Raw genomic sequence first — 22,477 nt, forward strand, 5'->3', positions numbered from 1 at the left:
ATGAGGAAATGTGTCAATTATCATATGACAGGTGTGTGTTAGCCATATATGGAGAACCTCGAGTTTCGACCTCCAGCGACTACACACCCATGCAACTACATGCAATTGCAGCAGAAGGGGAATAGCTCCTAAATGTTCCCTCCTTCGCGAGTGGATCGTGGTGCCCAGTCTAGCTAGCGTATAGTCAGCCCTAACCCCAACCCGGCCCGACGCTGCTTAGCTTCCGACTCCAGAGAAGCCCGCAGCAAAAGCAACCAACATCCGCCCTTATAAGCAACAGCCCGGCCCTCCGCATCATTCCATATGAGGGGAACGCAACGAATCGATGCCTCGATGCGCCCTCACCCACACTACACGTGGAATCTTCCGCTCCGACCGCTTTTCCGAAAAAACCCGATCGTGTGACGTACAGGCACATTAAAAAAAAAAATTAATTACAACTCGGGAAGGGGAGGGCGCGTGCGTGCGTGCTCGCTCGCTTATGGCGCGAGTGACGGAAGTGACGTTTGTCTAAACAAAAAAAAAACAAAAACCACCAACTCGGTCGAAAACTCCGAGGCGATATTTAAAAAGGGACGACGGCAAGAGAGGCCCGCGGGCCGGAAGTGAGGGGAGGGGCGTCGCGAGCAACTTTTTTCGTCAGCTGGCGAGGAGCGAGTCTGGAGAGAGAGAGAGAGAGAGAGGGAGCGAGCGAGCGAGAGGCTAGAGAGACACGAGAGGAGAGAGGGGAGGGGCGCTCCTCGCCGTCCGAGCGCCTTCTCAAGGGGGGAAAAGAACCGTTGGAGAGCCCGTCATGGATTTCCGCGAAGTCCTTTTGAAGGCCTCGGAACAGCAGGGATCGAGCGCCATGTCGGTAAGAAGGAAAGACGGGGGGGAAAGGGAAAGGGGGGGGAGGACGCGGTGGGCTGGGATTGACGTGGATGCCAGCTGTTGCCCAACTCTTCCTTTCCGGACGCTTCGCCCGAGTAAGCTAACCCTGGATCCGGAGTATTTGAAAAGAGGGATTCGCCATCCCTCTCTCTCTCTCTCTCTCTCTCTCACTGTGGAAGCATCCGCCCAGGCTTTGCAGCAGGATCGCAGACCTGACCGTCCTCTCCTCCTGTCCTTTCAGCTTGGCAGCCTGTTTAGCGAGGGGTCGGCGAGAAATAATAGCCAGAAGATCTTCTCCCCCCCCCCGGGATCTCGAGATCCTGAGAGAGAGAGAGAGAGACCTAGAACCAGCGAGGGCTGTTTTCAACCCCTGGAAAGGTGGTTTAAGGGTGTCAAAGTGAAGTGAAAACTAACTTCTCCTGGTTATGTACATATTATACATAATACATGTACATATTTGGGGGGGGGGTTTGACTTCAGAAATACATCTGAAAGGGAGGGAGAGGAAGGAAAGGAAAGGAAGGAAGGAAAAGAAAGAAAAAGAAAGAAGAGAAAGAAAGAAAAAGAAAGAAAGAAAGAAAAAGAAAGAAAGAAAGAAAGAAAGAAAGCCTTAGTCGCAAGAGAGCTGTTGGTTGCATTTATTTTTCTGCCTTCGTTGCGTTTGAGCTATGAGTGTTCAATGCAGGCTATTTCGGTACTCTTTTGAGTTAAATATATGGTATCCAGTTGTACTAAACAGAGTAAGTAATGAGTAGTAATCGGGCAGACACATTCTTCCAAACTTTACTTGCCTTTGTATTCATGTACACGTGTACTGTATTTCACATAACTGACTAACAGCCCTAACATTTCAGAAATTCTAGCATACGGTAATCAAGTTGGGATGCTGTTTTATTATTTGGCTTAAGGATATATGGTTACGCTATGGAATTTGATAGCATTCAGGGCACAAACCAGCAGTAGAATATGATGAGTCCTTTCCTTGAAAAAACAGGATAAAATGGATGGAACATACTCATCTTCAGCTAGAAATCTTTAGTGGTTTTGTTGAAGTGTTCTGAGAAAGGCTGTGCCTGGAGTGCAGTTGAGATTTCCTATTTTATGACTAAAATTCAGTTGTTTTAAGTTCACGGTTAATCAGCTGTATGTGCAGGTAGACCTCGACTTACCACCACAATTCAGCCCCAAATTTCTGTTGCTAAGTGAGACATTTGTTAAGTGAGCTTTGGCCCATTTTGTGACCTTTTTTGCAATTATTTAGTGAATCACTACAGTTGTTAATAGCAATAGCATTTAGACTTACGTACCGCTTTACAGCCCTTGCTAAGGACTTAAAGAGTCAGCATATTGTCCCCAACAATCTGGGGCCTCATTTTACTGATTTGGGAAGGATGGAAGGCTGAGTCAACCGTGAGCGGGTAAGATTCGAACTCCTGGCAATCAGCAGAATTCGCCTACAATACTGCATTCTAACCACTGAGCCATCACGGCTCAGTAATTCAGTTGTTAAATGAATATGGTTTCCCATTGATAGTTCTCATTAGAAGGTTGCAAAAAGTGATCTCATGATTCTGGGACACTGCAATCGTCATAAATGTTGGTTGCCAAGTGTCTGAGTTTTGATCATGTGACCATGGGGATGCGGCAACAATCGTAAGTGTGAAAAATGGTCATAAGTCATTTTTTTCAGTGCCATTGTAACTTCAAACGATCATTAAACAAACTCTTGAGAATCGAGGACTACCTGTATTAAAGTGTTTTATGGGGGAAGCATTGAATGAGATGAAGAACACACTTCATTCTAAAATAGCATAGCTTGTAACTCCTCCGTTTCAATGTCTTTAATGGAAAGGTATTTAAACAATGCTGTTATTGTTCATTCCTTGTTTTCTAAGCTTTGCCTTTGCTGTTTTTCTGTTTTTCTTGCTTGTTTCTCAAGACACTTGGCCAAATTTGAATACTTCCTGCAAAGTAGCAAGTCATATTATAAATTTGCATATTGTTGGAATCTAACCTTATTAAACTTACTATACTTAGAACCACCAAGAGGCTTGATAATAGGGCAACTTGAAGAATATATTGTAATATCCTCTAAGAGCAGAAGGAGAGATCCATGTTAAAAGAAGCAGAATTTACCTCAGAAGCCCTGTCCCCAGTCTCCTTGTAAATATCTGAGATCCCTATCTTTCCAGTATCAGAGCTCCTTTGGTACCATGTTTCTCCAAAAAGACGACCCACCTTGAAAAGAAGCCCTATCACATTTTTGAGCGCATGCAATCAAATTAAGCCCCATCACAAAATTAGCCCTAATTAAGACCCTGCTCACCCTAGTGCAGGGGGTGGGGCGAGGCACATAGGTAAAAAAAAAAAGCTAGGGTGGGGATGGGGTGGAGCTGCCCTACTTACCAGGCCTTGCACACCCCCACACCTGCCTTGCCTTCTTCTGCAGCCACTTGTCACCACTCACAAGCATCGCCCCGGCCTCCGTTTTGCCTTTAGATGCCTGCCGGAAGGCATCTAAAGGCAAAACGGAGGCCGGAGCGATGCGTGTCAGTGGCAACAAGCAGCCGCAGCAGAAGAAGAGGGTCAGCATTGGGCTCCTGCTGGGCGGGGCTGTCGGTGCCACCGCCGCAAGGTGAGCCAATAATTAGAACCCTCCAAAAAGAAGGCCTAGCCGTTTTTTCAGGGGTCAAAAGAAAATAAGACCCGGCCTTCTTTTGGGAGAAACACGGGTAGAAGCAAGTTTAGAAAAGGAATTGTGCCTATGTGGCATAGGGCCAGGATACTTGAGGGACCACCTGTCTCCCATGGCTTCTGCGCAGCTGGTAAGTGCCTGCACAGCTAGCATACTCTCTGGTATTTTTCTGTTAAAGAATATCATTTTCCTGTCATCTAAGGAGACTCTTTTTCCCAATTGCCCACATGAGTCCAGTAAGCCTTTGGATACAGCAATTGGTCAAAAGATTTCTTCATGGAAGCCAGCATAATCAGCTAATGTTTTAAATGGTTTCAATGCAAGTGAATGTGTTATGGGCACAGGTCGTAAAGTGTAAAGTTACGCTGGATGCCAGAAAAGATCCTTACAATCTGGTTTTCAAGCTCCATGGTCCATTTCCATGGTGTTTGCTTTACAACAAAAGTCATAAAATCCGGTGCAGTTATGTGATGATCCACTTAATGACAGGCATAACATATGACCGTAATTCCTAGCTGAATTACAGTAAAAAATTAAGGACTATTTGTAAATATGCTTGTCCATTCCTATATTTAAAATATGTATTGTATTTCGCTACAATGCTTTTTTTCCTTTGACTGCTAATTATTTGGGATTAAGGAAGTAAAATTAAGTTATAGGAAGAACCTAAATAGCCTCTTACCATTTTTGAAGATTTTCTGTTGGAGGTTTTAAAGAATGGGACGTAATCCTGGCAATGAGCCAACAAATAGGATGGAGATAAGATTGTTGCCTTCCTTTTCTACCTAGATTAGCAAACTATTCATTTAGAATAGCTGAAGTAGTAGTCTAAATACCAGTATTTTACAAGTTGAGAGCATATTACAGGGCTTTGGATCCTGATTTTTTTCTTCCCATATGATTTCTGATTCTCTGTTAATTTTATAGCTCTAGCAATTGGGGAATAGAAGGATTGTGTTCCTGCAGAAGTGTCCTGATAAAGGGATTGATGAGGTCTTTTCCCTGGTGGAGACACGCTATTTTTTAACCCTGGAATACTATCCTGGAGCAAATTATTGCAACATAAAGGAACTTCAAATACTAGACTGTGAAAATTTGTGAATTTTCTGCTTCTTAAAATGTGATCTAGCATTCAAAATTTTTTGTTGAAGCTATTGTTGTGGAGAACAAATGAGATACTTTAGGCTCAACCCAATGCATATAGGGATTCTGTAAAACAGCAGGAGACAACCTGGTGGTCTTTCAAATAATTTGAAGTTTGAAGTTCTTTATGTCTGCCATTGATCACACAGTTCAAAACATGTGAAGGTCATAAAGTTATTTTCCTCTGCCAGACAGGAATCCAAGAATTCCATTTGTCTAGTTTTCTTATAGTATATCAAAGTGAAATCATTTTGCTGGACCGTTAAAAGGAATTGGAAGCCTATCTTTTTGGTAGCCTATCTATCTACAAGTCCTTTTGTATTGGTCTTCTTTGACTATATAGTCCAGGTACTTGCTCCATTACATGTCTTGAGAAAGAAGAGTTTTGCTGGAGCCTTTAAAATGCTGCCTCTCAGTAGAATGGATTATGCCTAAGGTGTATTTGCTTTCTATGAATAAAATATATTAGGAAGAAAAATATATTCTAAGAACTATACCCCATATTCTACTTGTAATTCTACAACAAAGTTGCTGAAAGTTGCTATATAGAAAATATAACTTTCTCAGTTTGATCAGTTGTTTTCATGTTATGTTCTTGTTGACAATGAAGTTACCAATTTTCTCCAAAATTCAATGAATGGCTTTAAGTAAATAATTAACATAGTAAATATTGTGTATTATAAAAATAAGCAAATGTACATTTCAGATTTTTATAACTCCTACCATATTTAGCCGTTGGCCAATTTGGGCCAAGGGTTAATAAAACAAATATATTTAGTTAGAATATTTATGTACTACTTTTCAGCAAAAGCTCCAAACGTCTGAACAGCACCGGATTGCCTACCTTTACTATCTTAGCATCATAAATATAATGTACTTTAATATATTCATTTTATTCAAATTTTCAAATAATCTCAGAACTATCCATATACCAAACAAAACCATTATTATATATGATCATCAGTTTGTATGGAATAATATAAGAGAAAGTTCCTATAGATACGATCAAGTAATATCTTTTTACATTTTGAACAATTCATTTGTAACTCTGTATTAATAAAATGCCCTTAGAAGGATTGAGAATTTAGCCCCTCCTGCAAGTTTAAAATAGAGCACACAGTCTTTCTGTCTTGGAATTTCAGCATATGTTTAAATAAAATAATATGGGTTGATGGGGAAAAATAAATACAATAAAAATGTAATTAAATCTTATTCCAAAATTACTCATAAAGAAGGCTCCACATCAAATATAATGTGAACTTTAATGTGAGCTTTAATGTTGATTTTGGATGTTGCACTCTTCTTACAGGATTGCAATGCTGGTGGATAGTTTCTTTCCAAATACCAGACAGCATTGGGCAGGTTCTTCAGCGGAAGGAAACTCCTATCATAGCTGTGGGAACCATCTCATTAATTTTATAATCATGAATAGAGTTTTATAAAATGCATGTGTTATATTGCAAGCCAATTTGAAACACTTAAGAAATAAGAGTTTGAATTGTTCAGCTTTCTAAGAAAGATGTGTTAGATGACATTTATAGTTGACAATTTATATAATAAACAAAACCAATTATAGTATTGCATCATGTGTCACTAAAATTGTTGGCCTATTAGTTCATTTCTCCTGGGAAAAGCTTCTAACAATTAATTAGCTGTTTTTAAACTGAAATAGTAGGCTTGTTCTGCTTGACTGATAGATCATAATAATAGTTCAGCTATTACTGCAGCTATCTCAGGATTTAATATACATGGGTGTATTAAGTATATTTAAAATTACTTCTTATTATATAGTAATCATACACAGCTTACCAGTAGAAATCCTGAAATAAGGGCATATATATTCATGCACAAACACATTGTAGCTTAATATGTACTGATTATTTTGAATATGAAGTCTGGTCAGCCGGGATTGAGAGCTTTCTTCATTGTATTGTTGAATGATTTATGATAGATCTGAAACCAGGTGCTATTTTCACTCTTAGTATAGGGAGGATGAGATTTTAAAATATTTCTGCGATGCTTATAAGAAAAGGAATTAATGCTAATTTTACATTGTTAAATTATTTCTGAACCTATTTTTAGGGCATGTAGTGTCATTCAGCTCTTTAAACCATTTCTAAAGGCGTTTGGAATTTTTGCTCATTTTATCTCTGTGTTGGTACTTTGTAATAAAAGCAGTATATAATTTCCACGTTTCTGCAACATTTAGCTATATAGATGGCATCCAGTGTTATTGGAAAAGCAAGAATCAGTGTTTCCACTTGTAAAAAACTATCTAGAAAACCCAATCAATACGTTTTCCACTAAAGATTTCTGGATATTGTTGTGTTCCGCCGGCAGCCTGCGGAGCTGGCAGCAGAGTCAGACAGTGAAGAGGCTGGGGAGGAACATGGGCCAGTCTGGGGAAGGCTCGGACAAGGGCTCTGCGTCTGAGGCAGAGATGGGGCCAGGGCCATCTGGGAGTTATGTGTTGCCTCCGGAGCCTCCAGAGTCGGACATCAGTGAGGCAGAGGAACAGGGTGAGCCTGTTCCCAGCGCGTGCATGCGCAGAGCTGCCAGAAGGCAAGAATAGTTAAGACAAAAGGGGTGACTCAGGAGTAAGGCTTGGAGATGATTGGCCCCTCCCATAAGACATAAAAGAGGAGCAAAGGCACATGAGCCTTTGCAGGAAGCAACTTTGTTCATTCTGGAAATTCTGAAGCTCCGTTTTGACTCTGTGCTCCGTGTGGCCTTACAAAGCTAATTGCAAATTAGATCTTTGGTAGCGTGTCAAGGGAGATAAAGGTGGATGATTATCAGCCTTATCCCGAAGGACTGTTCTTCTTGCTCACACAGCAAATACTGTTTGAGTTGCCAAACATCCCTCAACTCTCTCACACACTGACAGGATGCTAGCCAGATTAATACTGATGGATGCTGGTAGGCAGAGACAGATTCCCCCCCCCTTATTTTCCTCCTCAGTTCAGATGAATCTGTTCCTTCTACTGTAACACCAGTTAAAGAGAAAAGAGGCAAAAAACGCAGAAAAAGATTTACAGATGTGATTAGGAAAACACAAGTAAGGGAAGCTGTACACAAGTATCATCAAACTCACCCCCAAGTCAGTAGACAGGCTGTAAAAAGTATACATCTAATACCACTATGTTAATCAGCCACAAATGAGATCAATGCCTTGGACTAATAAGTATTTGTCTGGTTTTAAATATGAACCTCAGATTGATTACTCCAGGGACAAAGTTGTTGACCCCGGTTACCCTGTGCCTGGTGCCATGCTCTAAAGTGGCAGGATGAGAGTCCTGGGATGTGCTGCAGTGGCAGTAAAGTCCACCTCCCTCCCCTTCAGCCCTACCCTGAACCTTCTCACCAGCCTTCTCACCAGCATCAAATGGCAAAGCACTTTCTTTCTGCTGTCCGGAAGTACAATGGATGCTTCCAGATGACGTCTTTTGGAGCCAGAGAGATGAAGGAGGGAAATTTTATGGCAACATTCAAAGTGCGGGGCAGGTCTACCACAGGATAAAGGAGTATCATGGTGGGGTCTCAGCAGCAGCCTTCATTTCTCCAGATATACTTTGTTGGTGATGATGACAATGAGAGGGACAACCATTGTGGAATCTACCCAGGTGTTAATCCACAACTGGTTAGCCAACTGCAGAAGTTGCTGCATGAACACAAGAAGTATATTCTGGAATTCAAGACTGCTGTTGATTCTGTTCCTAAGGGCCACAAGGACTGCCAAGCGGTGATTAACGTCAATAGGAAGCCTTCTGGAGAGCACCGAGGCCGTTTCAATGCCCCCACGACTACAGAAATGGCTGTTCTCATTGTTAGCCAGGATTTTAAGAAGAGAGATATAATTCTCCACAGCAGAGACAAGTGAGATGCACCGTGCCTATGACGCTCTCCAGTACTGTCTGATGTTCTGCTGTGGAGAAGATGGCTATTACATCAATATACCTCAGTGCGACCCAAACACCAAGGTTCCTCTCAAGAAGACTGTGTCTGCTGCTGCCTTTTACAGCTACAGGATAATGGAGCGTGATGGCGAAGAATGCTACCTACTGCTGTTCCGCAACCTATCAATCAATTTCTGGTTGACATGTATGTGAAAATTGAGAGTGAAAGACTCAATTGGATTCGTAGAAACCAAAAAAACCTGAGAAGTGAGGGGGAGTATGTGTACCTGAAGGATGCCATGACAAGAACTGACAGCCACTTATCACAGCTTGGCAAGATGATTGTGTTGCCATCTTCTTTCACTGGAGAACCCCGCTACATGCAAGAGCGAATTCAAGATGCGATGACGTTTGTGCGCCATTTCGGACAACTGGATCTGTTCATTACATTTACCTGCAATCCGAAATGGCCAGAAATCATACAGATCTTGAAACACAGACAAAAATTTCACGATAGACATGACATAGTAGCAAGGATTTTTCACATGAAAGTAAAACATATCATGAAGCTCCTCACTAAAGGTTGCATCTTTGGAAATAACAGATGTCACGTGTACTCCGTGGAATGGCAGAAACATGGACTCCCCCACCAATATTCTTCTGTGGCTAGAAGAGAAGAGAAGACCAGAGTCCATTGACAAAGTTATAAGTGCTGAGATACCTGATCCTGACCTAGACCTAGCCTTCCATGACATTATCAAGACGACAATGATCCATGGCCCATGTGGACCCCTCAACAGGAACTCACCCTGCATGGTGGATGGCACCTGCAGCAAGAAGTACCCCCGGCCTTTTTGAAGGAAGCTCAAATCGGAGAGGACGGCTATCCTCAGTATCGCAGGCGGTCCCTGGCAGACAGTGGCTTCACTGCCAACATCACTGGACTTGATCTTGACAATTGCTGGGTGGTGCCATACAACCCCGTCCTGTCTCGCACCTTCTTGGCTCATATAAATGTTGAGTACTGCAATTCAGTTAAATCCATAAAATACATCTGCAAGTATATTAACAAAGGGTCTGACCAAGCAGCGTTCACCATTGAAGAAGTGGATGAGGTGACGAGGTACGAGGCAGGACTTTGAAGCAGCCTGGCGCATTCTCTGCTTCCCTATTCATGAAAGGTTTCCTCCTGTTATGCACCTTGCCATAAATCTCGAAAACGGCCAGTGAGTTTATTTTACTGAGGACAATGTTGTTGAGAGGATCAATAAACCTCCAAAAACAACACTTCTGGCCTTTTTTGAGCTGTGCAAAGTTGATGCTTTCACAAGGACCCTTTTATATTGCGAAGTTCCAACTTACTACATATGGAAAGGCAACCAGTTCTGCAGGAGGAAACAAGGGAAGCCTGTACCAGGTTATCCGGGGGTGAAGAAAGAGCAGGTTTTGGGTAGAATGTACACCATCCATCCCGATAATGCTGAGTGCTACTACCTATGCCTCCTCTTGCACGAGATCCGTGGCCCAATGTCATTTACTGCCCTAAAAACTGTGGCAGGGGTACTTCAACCGACATTTCAAGCAGTGTGCAGTGCACTTGGCTTGCTGGAGGATGATGCTCACTGGGACAGCACTCTGGAAGAAGCCTCCATCTCTGACTTTCCTAACAAACTCTGTCAGCTGTTTGCCATCATGTTGGTTTTCTGCCAAGTTGCAGACCCCCTAAAATTGTGGGAGAAATACAGAGACAGTCTTGCGGAAGATGTTAGAAGGCTAATGGAGAGAGAGTGTGGAGATGCCCAACTGGTCCTCCAAATTGTTTACAACCAATGCCTTATTCTTCATGAGGATATTGTCACATCCATGTCGGGTAAAACACTCCTACAGTTTGGATTTCCACTACCTTCATGAGAGCAAGGAGCCACTATCAGCAACCATCAATACCTGAGTGAATTGTCTTATAATACCATTCAGCTGACAGAAGCAGTTGCTGTGAATGTTCGAAAATTAAATCAAGAACAGAGGAAAGCCTATGATGAAATCATGCACAGTATTGCTTCTGATGCTGGGCAGTTGTTCTTTCATGATGCTCCTTTTGGCACTGGCAAAACGTTCTTGATCAATCTCTTGCTGGCCAAAATTAGAAGCAGAAAGAATATCGCCCTAGCCGTTGCTTTCTTGCCTCGACGGAGGCAAGACGTCTCACTCTGCCTTCAAGTTACCTCTCAACCTGAATCATTCTGAGTCTGCACTTTGTAACATCTCTAAGCAGAGTGACATGGCTCAGGTGCTTTGAGAAGCCAAACTTATCATGTTGGATGAGTGCACCAAGATTCACAAAGGAGGTCTTGAGGCTGTAAAAAGGACACTAAAGAACATTAGGGGCAGCAACTGTCTTATGAGTTAACAATGCTTTTGGCTGGTGACTTCAGTCAGATTTTGCCCGTTGTGCCACGAGGGACACATGCAGATGAAATCAACACCTGTCTCAAGTCATCCATCTTATGTCCTAAAGTCCAAGTCCTGACCTTGACAGTTAACATGTGTGTCCACCTTCAACGTGATTTGAGGGCAGAAGAGTTTTATAAATTATTACTTAATATTGGTGATGGCAAGCTTTTGGAAGAGGAGGGAAGAATAACTATCCCAAGTAACCTTTGCGATGTGACAGTTCTGATCAGCTTGACTGACAAAATATACTCCAACATTCATCAGGCTGGAGTGGATTGCGGTTCATGACTGAGGGAAAGAGCTATTCTCACTCCAACAAATGACTCAGCCAACAGCATCAACAACTTTCTGCTGGAAAAGTTCTCCACCGAGCATATGAAGTATGAATCCGTGGACTCAGTAATGGAGATCGGGAATGCTGTACATTACCCTGTGGAGTTCTTGCATTTTCTCAACCCACCAGGATTACCACTCCATGTCCTCTACCTCAAAGTTGGCACTCCAATCATGCTGTTATGCAATCTAACCCCTCCGAAACTGTGCAATGGCACCAGACTTCAGGTGAAGACACTGTACAAACACATAATCGAAGCCACGATTTTCACATACGTCAATCAGGGAGAAACCGTTTTCATACCCCAAATTCCTCTGATCCCATCAGACTACCACTTTGAGTTCAAACGTCTACAATTTTCCATTAAGGTTTGCTACTCCATCACCATCAATAAGGCACAGGGACAGACTTTGAAAGTAGCTGGTGTGCATCTGACGAGTGACTGTTTCTCCCATGTTCATGCCAGTTCTACGTGGCATGCTCCAAAGTCAGTTCACCTGACAACCTGGTCATCCTCCAGCCAGACAGCAAAACCAGGAATGTTGTTTACAGGGAGGTCCTGAGCAATTCGTCTGAGGGACGAATTGAAAATCTATGCTATGCAATTTATTAGCCTGGCTACATAGACAAAACAGCCACGTTTGCTGCTGGGATTAAAGGTTTTAAACCCATCTATTTCATTGTTGTTACACTTACAATAATGTCTTCATCTGTAACATAAACTTACTTTACCATCTCTAACCAAATAATATAGTCACTTTTTTAACTACTCATTAATTTTCAAGCTTTAGGTGTAAATTTATCAAGCCTTATCACATAGTTTCGTAGTGAAGCACGGGTATCCAGCTAGTGTTTTATATAATCTTTAATTGTTCTACTCTAATGTTAGTAAAATATTATTTAGCACCATAGTATTTTTTAAGTCAGAAGCAGTTGTCCCCCCCCCCCAATAAGGGGAGGGGTAACTAAAATATCATATTTTGAACTGGAGCATAGAAAAGCTTACATTTTATAGCCTTTCACTAGCAGAAATAGTACCTGTGCAAAAGTTTTCTTATTTGATTTGATATTTTATCCCCAAATCTCTCTTTTTTTTTCATTTGAACGTTTAGAAGAATCTCTTTGAAAGAGTAGTGATTCTTTTCTCAATGTATTTGATCCTTTTAAGGGAACTTTTTCATGGTAAGATCCCAAACCCTGTAGAAAGGAACTCACTTGTATTAATTACAGTCCAATAGAAATGATGTCCCTATTTATTTGTCATTTTATGTTACGAGTCTTTTTGGTTTACCTTAGTACTTTGTCTTTGAAAATCTCTTAGATTCCATATAAAGAAGATGAGATACAGGGCTGAATTTAAATTTTCTTCTTTTAGTCTATACATTGCATTTGTTTTGATTTTTTAGTTAATAAATTCTTATTCTAATGCATGAGGAAATTTTTGCATACTAATAATCCACTTGGACATAGCTGAAAACAGTTGCACAATGAGTTCATATTTGTTTCTCATCTTTGTGAAACTTTTGTTTCATTGCAGAAGAGATACAGTTTGGCGGTTGGCCCTCCCAAAAAGGATCCAAAAGTTAAAGGTGTTCAGTCAGCAGCTGTGCGAGCCTTTCTGAAAAGGCAAGAAGAGGAACAGAAGAAAAAGGGTATCATTAAGTATTTTTCTTTCTATAAAGACTATTATTAGTTATTCTTGAAAAAGCTTTTTTTTCTGCCTTCCTTTTGAAAATCATTGTCATGCTTTCCTTACTTTTACATATTCGGTGTCATCTTGACACAGACAAAAGCAGTAACAAAACTGACTTTTTTTTAATTGTTTTGAAGGAAAGGACAGAAAATCCCTTCCTCTAAACATTTGGTGTCTGTAAGGAATTCTTATTTTAGCTTCGCAGACATTTTGCAGTTAGTTGCTAGAATATAAGGGATAATGAAAACAGCTTGGTCAGCAAAACCCTCAGGAATGGTTGCTCTGATGAAATTCCAAATGTAGTCTGGGAAGAAGGTGACCGTAAAGAAAAAAGGAACCTGTGGGTAGCAATTGCTATGTGAAAATGATGATGATTATGTTAAAACATACACAATTTGCTGAATATAGGGAACGAAGGTGGGTTGGTCTTTTGGGTGGTCCTAGGTTATGATTTATGGGGCTTAAGAGCAAGTAAAGTTATAAGCATATATTGTTTAAGGTTGGGCCTTTGCCCAGGCCTAGTGGAAGTGATCCCCCTGTGTCCTTCTGTGCAGAATAAAGTCTTTTGCAATCTCCACCTGGTGTGTTTTCATTGGGCGTTGCACTCCAGGCAGGAGCAGTTTTCTGGGATAACAATTTTAGTTTTATATCTATATACAAGCAATTAGAAGTAAGTTTTAATATTATACAGTTAAAAGCAAAAGCAAATACAGTTTAAAAAAATAATAGTGTACTGATGTTCTTTTGCCATCTTACAAAATGCTACAAGTAGTTCTTGACTTAACAATCACAATTGGGTCTGGAATCTTGGTTGTTGAGCAAAGCAAGATAGCCTATCACCACTTCACTCAACAATCACAATCTCCTAGCTATGGTCGTTAAGCAGATGGAGTCCTAGCTAAGGAGTGGGGGAACTGTCTGGCCCCCAAAACCAAAACTCATAGTGATTCTTCCAAGTATATTTCATTATTGTTTCACACATCCTGACAGAATCTTGCAAAACGAAAGCACTCTTCTATCTACACACGCATATACTCAAAGAACTATTAGGGAGGGGCTGTCTTCACCCTCCTTCTCTCACACCAACTATATGAACTGAACTATTTCTTGTTCTTGGAAGGTACTTCCTCTCTCCTGGGAATCCTAACCAATACAATCCACCACAGTGGGGGAGGCCCTGGGTGACCACGTGTGAGTTAAGGGGGGGTACCCCAGTGCAATGCAAAGCTTACGTTTGCCTGCCATGCAGCACTGAAATAGAGGCCTGGGGCCTTTGGCAGCCTCAGACCCCCCTGCCATCACCCTCAGAACCCTTTGTGAGGTAAGTAACAAAGTATTGGAGAATGTACAAGGTGGTTTTGGGAGAGTAGGCCTGGTGCTGCTTTGAATAGGCCGCATACACCTCTCAGCAGCTGGAGAAAACAGCTGAAGGTGGGCAGTGCCCTGCAGATCATGGGGAATGCTGGGCTTCAGGGAATTGCACCATTTTCCAAGTCTTGTACACCTTGGAGAAGCACGTCAGTAGAAGCAAAAGTGTTAAGCTCGATATCAAGGCCTGCTGGCAGCTGGCTAAGACTCCTGAAGAGCCAGGCCTCTACTTCAGGCTCAGCCTTGGCACTACTGCCAAGTACTGTGCAGGTTGGCCTACACCCACGAGGGAAATGGGTGGGGAGAGTGGCAGCACCACACGGTCATAAGTGTATAGCAGGTGGGCTGCCGAGCATCTGAATTTTGATCATGTGACTGCAGAAGCATTACAATGGCTGTAACTTTGGGCATGAGTCATAAGTCCTTTTGTTCAGCGCCATTGCAATTTTGAACAGTTGCTGAAGTAATGGTCGTAGGTCAAGAACTGCTTGTGCTTGCTCAGAGCAGCAGGTCCTCCCATATCTTAACAGAGAACTATTCCTTAATGGTCCTCTTAGTTTAGAAGTAGAGTGAGACACTCATGCTTAATTGAAACCTATGCCTCTTGGACATGATGTACAGGTTTTTTTGGTACCAGCCCTCTTACTTAAAGAGATGTTTCGGTTAAAATCTGTGGTGGTATTTCTTACTGTATGCTTTTATGTTGAATCTCTAGTGTGATACTTTAGATAATATATAGTTAGAATATACATTTTTATTCTAAGCCAGTGACACTGCCCCCCCCACCCCGCACATGCCCCACACATGCCCAGGTAGGCCCATTTTTCACCCTCCGGGAGCATTCCTGCAGCCTCCAGGACGGCGAAAACAGCCTCCCCAGGCCCTCCACAAACGGCACATATTCAGACTTCCGAGAGGCCTGTTTTTCACCCTCCCAGAGCCTCCAAGCGAGCCTCTACTTACCTGGCATCCAAAACAGGCCATGTGGAGACTCCTGGGAGGGGGAGGGGTTCGCATGGGCATGCGCGCGTGTATCCTGCATGCACGGCCTAGACCTGAAAATCAGCTGGCCGGCAGGAGGGGCACACACATGTGCAGTGGAGCTGACCTAGGGCGACAGCTCATGTGCCCGCAGAAATGGCTCTGCGTGCCACCTATGGCATAGGTTTGCCGTCACGGACCTAAGCTGTCCGCAAGATCAGCTATGTATCTGCAAGATACATATTTGCAGTCTTTTTTATATACTAAAGCTTTTTTTCTTTATAGATCTTATGGAAAAAAGAAGAAAACAAGAACTATTGGCTAGGCGTGTGGAAATGAAACATGACCGAAAAGCCAGAGCTATGGCTTCACGGACAAAGGATAATTTTCATGGCTATAATGGCATTCCTATGGAAGAGAAGCCTAAAAAGAAGCAGGGTCATGAAAATAGAAGTTCTGGAAGCACAGAATGTAGGTCACAGGATGAAATGAATGAAGCAGATTATAATATGTCAGAGTCTGAGCAGGAATCAGAAGAATATGAAGAGAAACCCTCCAAAATTTCAGAAAAGTCAAAGGTGCTAGCCAAAAGTGCACCTCCAGCCATGAATTTTAATGATCTTTTAAAGCTGGCTGAAAAAAAACAGTATGAGCCAGTTGAAATAAAAGTTGTAAAAAAGACTGAAGAAAGACCAATGACCGCAGAAGAATTAAGAGAGCGAGACTTCTTAGAGAAGAGAAACAGAAAGAGATCAGAGAAAGAAATGAAACATACAACTGCATCAGGTTCTTCCAAAAAGGAAATTTCTCAGAGGGATTTAGTAAATGCTAAAACTAGCAGGCATTCAGCAGACAAACTCGCCTTTTCTAAAGGAAGCAATCCCTCGCAAAATAACAACGATAAGAAAACCAAAGGGCCAGTTTTAAGTGAAAAATCTTCCAAATTGGTGTCTAATTCCAAAGCAAGCCACGCTGAAAAAGTAAAATCTGCACCCAAAGGGCCTTTAAAAAACCCTCCTCACAATAATCATGTTAAACCTGCACCCAGTGGAGGAGGGAAAACTGGATCTAAGTCCCAAACTGTAGTCTTGAAAACGGCTGCAAATGGAACTCTCAGACCATCATCTACTAAAGAACCGACTTTGAAAAAAAATAGCACCCATATAAAATCAACCAGTGTGGTTTCTGCCCAGCAACAAACTTATAAAACTTCCAGCTCCAAGCAAGCAAGCAACATTTCAGTTACAGGAGGACCTCCTGCACGATCAAAGAGCAGCTTGAATTCAGGCCCTGGGCAGCCAAACCGCAGTGTGATTACTGGGCATGGATCACGCAGCATGGGACCCAGGAGATCAGAAAACAGCTCAGGGCAAGGACAGCAAAGCACAGGACCTAGACTTGCCAGTAATAATTTAAGCATGGGAGCTAATCGACCAAGCATCACTTCAAGACCAGTATGTTTAGGCAGTAGCCAAGGCGTAGGACCTGGTCGGCCAAATTCCAATGTAAACCCTGGACTTGGAAGGGATAGCAGCTCAGGACCAGGTCGGCCAAGTACCACTACAGCTGGAACTCTAAAGCCAAAGTGTACTGTTGTATCAGAAACAATCTCATCCAAAAATCTGGTTCCGAGACAGATGAATGGAATGAGGCCCTTTCCTAATCACAGACCTGGGATTACCCCACAAGGTATCTTGAGAGTTTGTGCTTCTGAATATGTATGTATTTAGAGATGGCTTCAACACAACTATTTAAAATTGCATCCTCAAAAACATTCTGCCCTACAAAATAACTCTGACCCGTATCTTTTCAAACATGAACACTTTTAAGATGCAGGCTGTGGAATTCTGGGAGTTGAAGTCCACACATCTTAAAATTGCCAAGTTTGAAAAACACTGCTCTAACCTAATGCTTGATTTGGGTATAAATTCTGCTGGCTTCAATAAGATTTTAGAATGGGTATTCCTGAACCATATGACAGATTGTATTGTTGCATGCCAACAGCATCTACCCTGAAGCCTTTCCATGTGTGCTGGAACAGTTCTCAGGTTGGGTAGCTGCAGTACAGGCAACCGAGTCCTACAGCATGCATCAGAAATGGCAAGCCCTTAAATCTCTTTGGCACACAAAAGAGCAGCTAGTGTGCTTTAGGGTTTTCCAGGCTGCACAGCTGCAGCAGAGATAGAATTTCCTCATGCCCCATCCTCTGTCCTAGGTATGGACTGTTGTTTTACCTTCAAGTAGGCAATTTATGAAGAGTTAAGTCTCTCTCTATATAATGACTTAAATTTCTGACCTAGGTTTTCCAAGACCATCTCTTCCACCTATTACCAGTAGCTACAAAAGAAAGTTTGAAGATGAAGATGAAGACGATTCTGAAATGGAAGATTTTATTGATGATGAAGGAGAGCCTCAAGAAGAGATCTCGAAACATATCAGAGAGATATTTGGTTATGATCGGTCAAAGTGAGAAAATAAGCTTTAACGTAATTTTACTGTTGTATATTTATACCAATCCATAACATTTACATGAATTTCTATAACATAGATAAAAAGATTTAAAAGATGTTTGAAAAAGTAACAGACGTTTTTTTAAAACTGATATCGTTGCACCATTCTGCCTGCAACAACTGTACAAGAAAATTGTATTTCTGCCAAAATTATCAGTAGCTCTTCTATATTATATTATATTGAATGAATGGCTATTTTCAAAACTACAGTCGGAAACTTCAAGGAATATTATGTGGCTTGCAATAATTTTAGCAGAAAGGAAAGAGATTGTTGTGCTAGAAGTAAAAGATACTTAATTGCTTGCTTTGGGAAAGGATAGTTAACTATATCGTGGCTTAAAACTGGTTTAGTTTAGCCCTACAATTATAACATTAATCGGCATGTTTCTATTTTATTTAAATATACACAATTCTAGTTCTAAATATATATTGCAATTAATAATATTGATTGATTAGCATAATGTCTACTGTTACCTAAAGAAAGCCACTTATACAACAGAGCTTCCTTTTCCTCTCCCCCCACTTTGATTATGCATGCTCCAAATCTTCCCCCAAGAACTTCAGCCTTCAGCCCAAGAAATAATAATATTGTGCAAGGCAAAAGAATTCTGCTAGATTAACAGCATTGCATTTAACTTCATTATTTTTAGATACAAAGATGAAAGTGACTATGCCTTACGTTACATGGAAAGTACTTGGAAAGAACAGCAGAAAGAGGAAGCCAGAAGGTAAAAATTAAAATAATCTGATTGACTGTTACATATTGTTGAAATCCTTCATTGAAAATGAAACCTGTTAAAATTATTTTAAAGAGTAATAGCTTTTTAAATTGGGGGTTTTCATGTCATCTTATGTAAAATTATAGAGGGCTTCAGTGCAAAAACATTAATCACACGATATTCAGTAGTTTTTCATCAGCTTTTACAAGATTACATAAGAGTACTGTCTTTTTTCTCTCTTTCGTCCAATCAGTATATTGGCTGCTTGCTCACTTATTTCTACTACATTTCACCTTCCTCTGCCCATCTATCTGATTTCCTCTGTATACTTTCTGGCCACCTGCCACCTGCTTCTCCTCCTGCTGCTGCCTTTCCACCTCATCACACCATTATCTGTCTTCAGCAACAAGAAATAAGCAGTAATGTGGCAATTCAGGATGGGCAGAAGAGAATTGCTCCTTTCAAACTCTTTTCCTTTCTTGCTTCAGCTGCTTCCTGCTTCTTGTTCCTATTGGTAGATACTATGGTATTTGCTTTCAGAGATCAAGACATGACAAGAAACTGCAGGAGTAAAGGACATACAGGTAGTCTTCGACTTAACCACAATTGAGCCCCAAAATTATGTTGCTAAGTGAGACATTTGTTAAGTGAAATTGCCCCATTTTACGACCTTTCTTGCCACAGTTGTTAAATGAATCGCCGCACTTGTTAAGTAAGTGACACAGTTATTAAATGAATCAGGGTTCCTGTTGACTTTGCTTGTCGGAAGGTCGCAAAATCTAATCACATGATCCCGGGACACCGCAACCATCACAAATAAGAGTCAGTTGCCAAGTGTCTGAATTTTGGTCACATGACCCTGGGGATGATGTAACAGTCATTAAGTGTGAAAAACTTTGAATGAACTGTTGTAAGTCGAGGACTACCTGTAGAGTAAAAGCAGTGCCTCTAGCTATCTTGAGCAGTATATTCTTAGAGCAAAATATCTTCATCCCTCAGTAACCTGATCCATTATAATATCCATTATAAAACACAGAATATCCATCGTGAAACACTGATACTTCAGAATCATAATAATAGCAAATGGAGATTACTTTCACAAATGAGTGAACTAGAATTCCAAACTCTTTCTCAATCACATTAGTTACAAGTCTTTGGTTTTCTGCTGCAGGAAAGCAGATGTCTGCAAGCAGTTGTTGTCGGTGAAGGAAAGTCTCTTTTTCAGAATGTGCGAATAGTCTACACATGTAGGATGAGAAATTTATAATGAAATTACATCATTCCATATTTTAATTTTTACCATTTCAGTACAAAACATTTTGTGGTATAATACTCACCATCGTTGCCTACACTTGGTATAATACACTGGTGCGCAAACATTTAGCATTGGGGTATGCATTGTTTTTCATCTACTGAGATGTGGTGACACAGTGACTTTCTTTGGCTTTTTGGAAGTGTTGAGAGGTAAACCACATACTTTGCTCATTATTGAAACATTAAAAAAAAGTGACCAAAGTTAAATTATTACATTTTGTTCATGAATTTTCATGATGCGATCTGAGTCCATGGGAAGTTACTAACAGCAGTATAGGTAATCTGGGTGTATTAGTAGTAGTAATAGTACTGGTAGTACCATACTATTGGAGCCACAACTCTTACTATAGCTCTGTTAGAAAGCAACTTTTTGTAGATCAGCAATGAACTGTTCCTCGCTTTTCTGAATATTGTTCTAACAGCAGAATTGTGTCTATACTGTTATGTAAAACATTCTCTATTTCATAGATAATAACTATCTTTTCCATCTTACTCTCTTTTGGTTGCGTAATTATATCATACTCAAACATTGTTTCAATTCCAAGAAAAGCAGTTTCTTTCATAGAATGAAAAAACTTACTCAGATATGAAAATAAATAATAATAAAACAGAGTTGTTGCTTGGAATTCGTTTTGGTAAAAATGTTTAGATCCCGTGGTTGATTTTAAATAGTTTTTTTCCCCCCCCAAATTTTTAAATAAAACTTTATTTTCCAGCTTGAGACTCGGAGTACAAGAAGATCTAGAAGAAATGAAACGTGAAGAGGAAGAATTGAAAAACAGGAAGCAAACAAAGAAGTTGAGAACACGTTAACCAATTTGCCACAGTTTTGGTTTACTGTTACTCTACTATTTGTTCCAAAGTTTAGCTTTAGTTGTACTCGCATATGAAAGAATAAGTAATCATGTAGAAAATGGACATATAGAAAATAAGGACTTGGTGCCAGATTTAAGGTGCAAAGTTCTGCAGGCCTTGGAGAAGGAAAACTTGGGATATGATTTTTTTGCTTTTCCTCAGCACTCAACACTACTTCTCATACTGTGGGAATACTGAGATATTTTCCAGGGCAGGATGGGAATTAGTTACTGGGACTGCCCCAAAAGAGGAAATTGGGAGAAAACATTGGTCCGGCTTTTTCTTTCAGCAGAAAGTTTTTATTGGAACCCAATCCCTATCATGAACAGAAATGATTTTTTTGTGCTCACAGAGAGGCAACTCTGGATCCAAGATTATATTCTTTAGTTTGGCACTCAAATATTGACATTTAATAATTGCCAAGTTTCTTTTCTGAAACCCAAATAAATGCACTAATGGAGGATATTAGTCGAAGTAAAAATGAAAATTAATCATACTATGATATAAAGTAATTCAAGAATGCCAGCAGACTGCTGATTTGACTATGCACTGGCTTACAACAAGTGGGCCCTAATAACAATACAGTCTGTTTTCATTCCATAAAAACTAGAAAAATGTTTATGTTTTTTATCTTTCAAAAGAGGTTGTGTCCTGAGTCAAGATTCTTAAGTCACTTTTTCTCTTCCTATAAAGCACAGATTTAAAAATGTAGCCGATGATGATGATGTTGAAAGCAATATTAATATTTTCTGATTCCTGTTTGACAAGATTATGTAAAAAAAACCCAAAACTAATATTACAAAGCTTTGACATCACGAGCTGAAACAAAGATGATGTTCCCTGAAAATAACTATCATGGAATAAATACATAGCAACAAACAGAAATGAGGCAGCAGCAACATGGCCGTCAATATGAATTTCCTTCTACTTCCTTGAAAAGATATGCTGCTGACACTCAACCCAGGGATATTTCTCCCCACTCTTGAATTTAGAACCCCTTCTAGTTCTGGGTACATCGAGTTGAAGTATCGCTGAAAGCCCAGTCGGCTAATTATTTTCTTTTTGCAGTGCAGAAAATTAATATGGCCTCTATTAGTGGCAATCAGACATTATTTTATAAGAAATATGACCAAATAAATGAATTGTTTGCATATGGGGCTTAAATTTCATTGCCAGTCGTCATAATAAATCATCTTGGAAAAGACTAGTTTGCAGTGGTTTATAACTCACTTCTATGTCTTTGATTTAATTTAAATATTTAGGTTTCTTAGGTTAACTGCATGCTTTATAAAAACTGCAGAGCCTGCCAGTAGAGTTTATTTCTGTGTTCATTCAGATGCTATCTACATTTTAGTAAATATAAACATCTTTCTAGTTGCTTCATTTAACTGCCTAACAAGATTGCTGAAAAGATTTCTAACAGAAACCAAAATGTTATGATTTAAGAAGTGGTTTTTACTTTTAAAAAACTTTGGTTGCACACTGATTTCAAGCTATGCACAATAACAGATGTTCATTTCATAGTTGCCAGAGAATCTCAGATCAGTCTGTTCTACAAAAATTGTGCTTTGGAGTTTCAGGTTAATATTTGAATATCCAGTTCAATATTTTTTTAATTCATAAAGAATTTATGCAAAATGAAGTCACT

At 40.5% G+C, this 22,477-nt stretch overlaps 1 protein-coding gene across 1 annotated transcript; it reads left to right on the top strand.

The window, feature by feature from the left end:
* The first annotated feature begins 565 nt into the window (after positions 1-565).
* SPTY2D1 (SPT2 chromatin protein domain containing 1) lies at positions 566-22,131 on the top strand. The gene is made up of 6 exons (XM_070933420.1): positions 566-853; positions 12,927-13,041; positions 15,717-17,120; positions 17,732-17,897; positions 18,592-18,669; positions 20,691-22,131. Exons 1-6 carry the CDS (start codon positions 794-796, stop codon positions 20,785-20,787), a joined length of 1,920 nt encoding a protein of 639 aa, XP_070789521.1. The 5' UTR covers positions 566-793; the 3' UTR covers positions 20,788-22,131.
* Positions 22,132-22,477: the final 346 nt, after the last annotated feature.

Source organism: Pituophis catenifer, unplaced genomic scaffold, assembly GCF_029215685.1.
Source record: "Pituophis catenifer annectens isolate HBS135680 unplaced genomic scaffold, rPitCat1.0.hap2 SCAF_1, whole genome shotgun sequence".
Lineage (NCBI taxonomy): Eukaryota > Metazoa > Chordata > Lepidosauria > Squamata > Colubridae > Pituophis > Pituophis catenifer.

Coding starts and splice junctions, on each gene's coding strand:
- SPTY2D1 (XM_070933420.1), top strand. CDS start 794: ATGGATTTCCGCGAAGTCCTTTTGAAGGCCTCGGAACAGCAGGGATCG. Junction 13,042..15,716: donor AGAGGAACAGAAGAAAAAGG/GTATCATTAAGT, acceptor TTTTCTTTATAG/ATCTTATGGAAAAAAGAAGA. Junction 18,670..20,690: donor CAGAAAGAGGAAGCCAGAAG/GTAAAAATTAAA, acceptor TTTATTTTCCAG/CTTGAGACTCGGAGTACAAG.